At 34.6% G+C, this 7,990-nt stretch overlaps 1 protein-coding gene across 2 annotated transcripts; it reads left to right on the top strand.

The window, feature by feature from the left end:
• The first annotated feature begins 1,719 nt into the window (after positions 1–1,719).
• LOC110426496 (Transmembrane amino acid transporter family protein) lies at positions 1,720–6,397 on the top strand. 2 transcript variants are annotated; one of them, XM_089785323.1, is made up of 11 exons: positions 1,720–1,859; positions 2,155–2,369; positions 2,750–2,773; positions 2,863–3,043; positions 3,119–3,338; positions 3,417–3,552; positions 3,646–3,669; positions 3,772–3,913; positions 4,195–4,238; positions 4,387–4,449; positions 5,959–6,395. In XM_089785323.1, the coding sequence occupies exons 2-11, from the start codon at positions 2,166–2,168 to the stop codon at positions 6,049–6,051; spliced, it is 1,131 nt and encodes a 376-aa protein (XP_089641449.1). In that variant the 5' UTR covers positions 1,720–1,859; positions 2,155–2,165; the 3' UTR covers positions 6,052–6,395. The 2 variants fall into 2 exon arrangements, with proteins under 2 accessions (XP_089641449.1, XP_089641448.1); XM_089785322.1 differs by lacking the exon at positions 1,720–1,859 and having other exon boundaries at positions 5,959–6,397.
• The last annotated feature ends 1,593 nt before the right edge of the window (positions 6,398–7,990 follow it).

Raw genomic sequence — 7,990 nt, 5'->3', positions numbered from 1 at the left:
AGTTTAACAGGTAAAAATAAATGTGTGCGCGTGGGCAATCTATGTGATTTCCAGCCAGACACCCGGTTGAACTCCTGAATCTGAAAAAATTGATTCTCTAACACGTCAGCTCTCGTGTTTGTTACGTAAAAATGAATGAAAAGCCCTCCCTTCCATATATACTTCCATTACACTCTCCAACTCGTGGAGCACAGCCAGCTATTCCATATCTCTTGGAAACCCTGCAATTTGTCTTCACGATCCATCCCTCTGCCTTTTTTCCATCTCTCTCTCACACTCTTTTTACTCAACGCCCATCGTCTTTTCTTTTTTATTATTTTATTTTATAGTAGCAGTTATGGCTGACAAGGTCAAGGACAGGGATGATGAAGAGTTCTTCATGGAAAATGATGGTGCTGATAATGAGGAGGACCTCGAAGAGACAAAGGTAGATGACGGCAGCAGCAGCAACAACAGTGATGATGACAGTGAGGGAGGCAGCGGATCCCCTTCTGCCGCTTTCTCTTCCCAACAATGGCCACAAAGTTTCAAGTATCACCTTTCTTCTCTTCTCATTCTGTATCGATCCACTATATGTATGTATGTATGTATGTATATATATATATATATGTATATATTCATTTCTGCAAAACCAAAACAGAAGAACTGGAAATGTCTAGTTACCTCCTGTGTTTGTTTTTGATTACTGGCTTAGTCAAGCGATTGATACCCTGTTCGAGTTGCATGTAATTAGTACATCTATTTGACAAGAGTTTAGTTTTTCTTTTCTCTGGCATACATATATAAGTAGACATTGTAAAAGACTCAACCTAGCAAGTCTTCACTAAGGAAGAAAACTAACAAATAAATCAACCTATAGCATGTAACCGGGGAAATTGAATATAAAGATGGAGCAAACCAGTTCATAGTGGAACTTGAACTGGGACCTAACCATACAAGTAATTCTGAAATTTTAAATAATAATAAACTTGAAATTTGAATTTGTATTAAGGAGATAAATGAAGTAAATAAAACCGTCAAGTTGTTTTGCTTGTTAAAGGGGGATATACAACATTTCAGCTTGCAACACATGATGTTTTCTTGTAAAATATTGATTGTTGATATAGTTATAATAATAATAAAAAAACATCATTTGAACCTGGTCTGAACCATCTGTAGGTGGTTCTTGGATTACACTATTTCCTCATATAAAAGCAAGTAATTGATTGTTGTTCCTTCCAAGGATATCACTTGTCAATGAGAGTAATTCTGTTTTGGCCTCACTTGGTAGTGAGGATGGGAAGAAGGAAGTGAAAAATCTTCAATATAATGGTTATTCTACAAACAGATGGTGGTTGAATCGGTCATGGATTTAAGCATTTTCATCCTTCCTCTTTCCATCCTCCCAATCATAAAAAGCCTAAATTTTTGCACTTTGCTTCATATAAAAGTTAGAACTTTCATTTATCTGCTGCAGACAATTGGAATCATTTTAGCCTTTTGCCACATCCTTCTGAAGCTGTGCTTTTTGAATACATTCTCTGTTGGCTGATGCATCACCTGCTCTTTTTCTGGGTACTTCTTTGTGTTTGTTACAGAGAGACAATGGATCCTTACACAATCACAGCATCACCAAGTTTTGGAGTTCTTGGAAGAGTTCCAAATTTTACACATTTTAGTTTTAGCAGCCAAAGTAAAAGTAGTTTGGACCTGGATGGAAAGCTTCCTCTACTGCCTGAACATCAAAAGAGTTGTCAGAAGGATTTTTTAGATTTCAAGAGCATCGTCATCATGGTCACGGAAGTCTTCACTTCATAAGCAACTTACCGGAGAATTTCCCGTTGCTTATGGATGTAATGTGACCCAGACTATCTTTAATGGTAAGCAATGTTGTTATAATGCTCTGTTGCCTTTACTTTTGATTTCTTTATTTCTACACTTCAAAGTGAGTGAAACTTTTGTCAAATGATCTAGAGGGAAAATTGGCGTAGTGTTGTCTATTTATCTGCTCCCATTCATGCCTACTTGCAACCAAGAAAAGAAAAGTGTCAGTTCAGTTCTTATTACTAACATCATTGGACATTTTGGAAATTAAGAGATAGTTTTGTTTTAATTTTCTTTTGGTTGTGCCCTGTGGTTCAAATTTTTAACTTGTTGGTTTTTCCTTTCTGGCAGTGGTAAATGTAATGGTTGGAGTTGGGCTTTTATCTACACCTTATACAATAGCAGAGGGAGGCTGGGCAAGCTTGTTGGTGCTAATCATTTTTGCAGTTGTATGTTGTTATACAGCCATACTCATGACATACTGCTTTGAGAGCAGAGAAGGAATTATATCTTACCCTGATCTTGGCGAAGCTGCCTTTGGACGATTTGGACGCCTTTTTATATCTGTGAGTTATTCAAGATTCTTGCTTGTTAGTATAATGAATAGTTTATTAGGCCAGCGTGGTCTTTACTGACAATCATATCCTACTATGATAGTGGTATCTAACAGTATGCATCTTACACGTATTGTTTCTTCTCATAATCATGATTTGTACTAGCAATTTCTATGTTTTGTCATGCCTCTCCTGATTTTCTATAATTTAAATATTAAATTTTATTTCAATTATCGTTTCTGCTACATATAACAATCAATGGTTTTGTTAATGATAATTGTGAAGTTGAAGGGAAAAAGAAAAAGAAAAATCAATTGCTGATGTAGCTTATATTTATTTGCCACTGATTTGTATGCAAACTTTCTAATACTGTATTTGTTTGATTGATGCAGATTGTTCTGTACACAGAATTATATGTAAGCTTGCGCTTCTAATTTAAATTTTATTGAATCATAGTCCGTGAGTTTTCTATCTAATTTACAAAATTCCATTTTAACCTGTACAGTCATATTGCGTGGAATTTATTATCCTGGAAGGCGACAATCTTACAAGGCTATTCCCTGGAGTTTCTTTGGATTGGCCTGGTTTAAAGATGGACTCGATGCACCTCTTTGGAATTCTAACTGCCTTCGTTGTTCTACCCACTGTTTGGCTAAAAGATCTCCGTCTGATTTCATATCTTTCAGGTGTTGCAAAGTTGTTTCTAAGATCCTCAATTGTTGAAGATACATTTTGAACTTACATCAAATTTTACTTTGCAGCTGGTGGGGTTGTTGCGACATTGGTGATAGTTCTTTGTCTGCTATTCCTTGGTGCAGCAGGTGGTGTTGGCTTCCATCATACTGGGCAAGCACTGAATTGGAGTGGCATACCATTTGTAATTGGTGTATATGGATTTTGTCATTCGGGGCATTCTGTGTTTCCAAATATCTATCAATCAATGGCTGACAAATCACAATTTAAGAAGGCAATGGTATTATGGTAAGGAAATTCGTGGTGGCGTGGAAGGATGTGTTATGTGGTCCTTTGGTTCTGATTTCTTCTTAATATCTTGTGCAGTTTTCTTTTGTGTATAGTATTGTATGGGGGTGTTGCAGCAATGGGTTTTCTTGAGTTTGGTCAAGGCACCTTGTCTCAGATAACTTTGAATATGCCACCAGAGTCTTTTATTTCCAAAATCGCGCTGTGGACAACGGTACATATGAGCCTCTGCATTTCATGGGTATTTTGAGCCAGAGAGAGAGAGATGTGATGTGGTTTCTAAGCTACCTTTCTTGTTGTTTTGCAGGTTATCAACCCATTCACAAAATATCCTTTTGGCTGTATATGTTAGAATTGTGAACATTAAATCAATGAATGAGTCTTTAGTTTTCTTCCAGTATACCTATTTTCTTCCTTGACGTTGACCAAATATGCATTGTTGATGATCCCTTTGGCAAGGAGTATAGAGGAGCTGCTGCCTGATCAAGTTTCAAATAGTTTGTGGTGTTTCATTTTTCTGAGAGCAGCACTTGTCTTTTCTACTGTTGGCGCTGCATTTGCCATGCCTTTCTTCGGTAAATTTTTGGAACTTCCTTTCCTTTGATGTTCTAGATCTAGTTATGTCTGGCCAAGTGCCATATCCTAAGAGCAGGCTAACGAATGGCATTGAAGTTTGTATAGTTCAAGTGGGGGAGTTGGGTGGAAGTCTAAACCTAGATTTGGTTGGGCTAGGAGAATGAGATCCTGTTTGAGTGGTGCAATTAATAAAGATTAAGAATCTAAAACCTGTTTATTTATTAGTAATTTATTATTGGAACTGAGTGATTTGAATGTGACATTGCTTGTTTGATCGCAGGTCTTATGATGGCCTTAATTGGTTCTGTTCTCAGCTCTATGGTGGTAAGTACTCTGTTCTCGCAGGTCTTAGAAATGGAAAAACCATTTATGGAGGCTTTTTCCTTCCTTTTTAGTTCTCCTGTTTGTAATTTGAAAGTATTTTAAAGGATTGTTTTCTGGACATTGGCATTCTTCTTATGCTTTGTTTTAGGCTATAATAATGCCATCGCTATGCTTCATAAAGATCACTGGAAGAAAAGCCACAAGGGCACAGGTAAGCAGACTCCACTTGTTATATCCATTTCTGCTCTTTTTCTTTTCTTCGAGAAAATAACTTGTGATGTTCATTTATTTTGTCTTCTTAAACATTTTCTTCCGCAATTACAGTAGGAAAATTAGAATAAATTGAGAACTAAGATAATGAATTGATATTAAACTTGTTGTAGATGCCTCAATGCATTGAACAACCATTGAATAAAATGTGTTAACACTGCTGACTTGCATCAATTATAATTTAAAGACAAAATGCATAATAAGTTGCTCTTCATAAATTTGGAAGCAGGCATATCTGTTATGACATCCAAGTGGAAGCGTAATTGACAATCAAAACTCAACACACAACTCATAATCAGTCCCAATCTCAAAAGAAAAAAACTATCCCGAAGCCAGACAATTGAAATCCAAGCAAGTGGAAGCATAATCTAACAATAAATCATGCACACAAAAGACAATAATTTAAGGTGACTCGGTACTCAATTTACCTACATCCACGAATGAGAGAAAAGATTCACTGGTTGTAGAGAATTACAAACATATCAAATTCACAATCAACATTTTAACACAACACACAATCAATCCCAAATCCAAATGCACATGAGCTCCTGCCTGGTTCATCTGAACACATTTCCATAAACCCATACCAAACGCAAATTCAAACACATGAGCACTCTTGTTTGTTCTCAATCAACCCTAACCAAACATCAAACATTCACACCCATGGCCGCTCTCCCTTAAGTCTTATGAGGTGTTCACACACTCAATCCCCTACCCTGTGAAAGCTACAACTTTCTTTGTATCTTTCGCTTATACCTCATCCATTATAGGCCCACAAAGAATCTTTTTCCTTTCAGAGTTCTTGCCTACAAGTCTTCGTGTCCATCAACAAAACTTGTTTATCAAGTAAACTCGATTACTATGCGATATCTTTCAAGCAATCAAAAAATCTTATCTAAATCATTTGGGGTTTGAGTCACAATTTCTAACAATTACTACTTTCACGTGGAGCAATGTTGGCAATGAAACAAGAATGTAACAACACATACTGCCACACATACACCTGCACCCACGGGCATTATGTATGTATTGTGCATGCATCCGTCATCACATAAGGTATGCAATGATTGACTAAAGTAAATTTGAAGCTTGAGATTTTATACATGGTGATGCTTTCCAATACAAGTAATAGATGCTTGCTTGGATCTTGATTAAACACAACAATGGTATTGAGAAAATTTTGGTACTTTAAGTATAAGATGCCACTTCAAATATCTGAGACTAAAGCATGTAGTTAACTTTTATGTTGTTGGTGTCCTATATGGAAGCCTTGTTGAGAAATTAAATCGTGTTTATCTATTATCTTGGACCAAACTCAAGCTTTAGAGTATTTTGTGATCTTCTTGGGAAAACCTCTTGGGTTGCTTCATCCCCATTTTTATTAACTTTATATGCATATATACTAGCTTATTTGCTCACCACTAACTGAAGGTTTTCAACCTATGAACAGATTGTTTTGAGCATTACGATCGCTGCAATTGGTATTGTCTGTGCTAGTATTGGGACATATTCTACATTGAAAGGGATTGCGAATAATTACTGACATCTAGACCGTAGCTCCCTTCTGGTTCAAACATAGAGATGGTGATCATGGGGATGCTTATTCTCCCTGCAGCATCATTACTGTTAAATAAATCAATGACTCTTACTTGCGAGCAGCCCTGAAATTTTGTTCCAAATACATTGATAAGGCATTAAAGAATATTAGGGTTGAGACATGTTCCTGCTCCTGTTAGTGATTGCTTTGATGTCTCCCGTGCTTAATTTTGCAGGAGTTAAATCTGACCCTACTTTGATTTTACTGAATTCATACTGTTTCCATCTTTACTACGCTGTTCCCTTCAACAATAAAAAGGCTAGGTGATTAGAGTTGGTGTATATATTTTATGGCTCATTTGCTACAAATTAGAGTTTGGTAGCTTTAGCATGTGTTAAAAAGGAAGTAATGTTGTCATTTTATGATGGTAAATCAAGAGTAATTAATTGAAGTCAGCAAGGCAAGATCAAAGTTACAAAATTCAGTAAGTATTAATGAGAACTTGATGAACCAAGTAAAAATTCACAATGAATTCTGTAATTGCATGAAAGTATGATAAGGCTTGAAAGCGTAATATCTAAGATTGTGGTGTACTCAATACATCTTATTGTAAAGATTAAAATGTGAATATGTTATAGGCCGTTGGTGATTGGAGGTTTTTCTTATTCTTTTCTTATATTTATAACTTTATCAAATTCTTTATAAAATATTTGTATTTTAGATTCTTTGCATTCTTGATTACTTTTCAATTTTATATTTTTATTTTTCACTGATTTATTTATTTATTTTATTTTTTCATTTTCAGTTTCTTTTTTAAACAGTAATGGAAAACTTGTTTAGTAACATGTTTTTATTTTTGATCTTTCAGAAATCAAATCGAACTTTCTAAAACTGTTGGAAGTAAGAACTTCTTATTTCCACTGTTTTCAGAGACAGTTTCCTTTCTGATACTGTTTTACTAGTAGGTGAATAGAGTCCAAGTATAATAAATTACATTCATGTGAAAAAGTTATTTATTAATTATTTTAAAATAATATCAAGTTTAATATAAAATATCAATAAATTAAAAAGATGTAATTAAATATTAAATACTACTAAATAATCAACTAGTTATAACTTAAAAAGTTTGAAAATATAGAAAATATATCGAATAAAAATAATAAACTAGAATTATTAGTATTATATACTTTCTTATGACTTATGAATATTATTTTATTTCATAATAATTTTTCATTATATTAACAATTTATGGATTTTAAAAATAATAAATATTATCAAGAAATGGATATTGATAAAGTTGACAAGCTGGGACATAGTTATGTTTTTCATTTATGAAATGAGTAATCAATCTTGTAGATTGAAGTGTCAAAATACTTGAACTAATATTTCGGTGCATATTACATAAATAAGTTCACTAAATATGATCCTATGAGAATTTCATTTGGTATATCATCTTAATTAAATATAAGGGAATATCCCATTAAATTTAATATGGGTTTCCATGTGCGAGATGGAAAAAATTGTTGGATTAATAATATGCATCTTTAGAGTGAGTTCCCAAGAATTTATGCACTTGCTGTGAATAAAAATGGTGTCCTTTGTGATTATGGAAATTGGAGCAATTCAGTTTGGTAATGGTGCATAGAGTTATGCCATAATTTATTTGGTTGGAAAATTCAACAATGGACGAGCTTGTGGACTCTATTAAGGCATTATTGGTTGACTAGAGATCTGAAAGATGCGATTGTGTGGAAAGCAACTTCTAGTGGCAGATACTCATCCAACTCTTTTTGCCAAGTTGCCTTATTTACTCAGGATGTCCAAAGTGTAGTATGGAAGAAGATTTGCTTTTGTTATGCTTGGTATAGGATTGAGTTGTTTGTCTAGCAACTTATGTGGAAGAAAGTAGCAGTGAAGATGGAATTGACGGCAACGAGCTTATTAA

The sequence above is a fragment of the Theobroma umbraticum genome, unplaced genomic scaffold (genome assembly GCF_002168275.2).
Source record: "Theobroma umbraticum cultivar Fairchild unplaced genomic scaffold, ASM216827v3 scaffold_89.0, whole genome shotgun sequence".
NCBI lineage: Eukaryota > Viridiplantae > Streptophyta > Magnoliopsida > Malvales > Malvaceae > Theobroma > Theobroma umbraticum.
Note: the sequence above shows the minus strand (reverse complement) of the source record. Positions and strands in the feature narration are given on the sequence as shown.

Bases quoted from the DNA above. Each gene is read 5' to 3' on its own strand.
- LOC110426496 (XM_089785322.1), top strand. From the start codon at position 2,166: ATGGTTGGAGTTGGGCTTTTATCTACACCTTATACAATAGCAGAGGGA. The intron at 3,670-3,771 runs CCTTTTGGCTGT...TTGACCAAATAT, and splicing joins TCAACCCATTCACAAAATAT to GCATTGTTGATGATCCCTTT. The intron at 4,450-5,958 runs GTAAGCAGACTC...ACCTATGAACAG, and splicing joins GAAAAGCCACAAGGGCACAG to ATTGTTTTGAGCATTACGAT.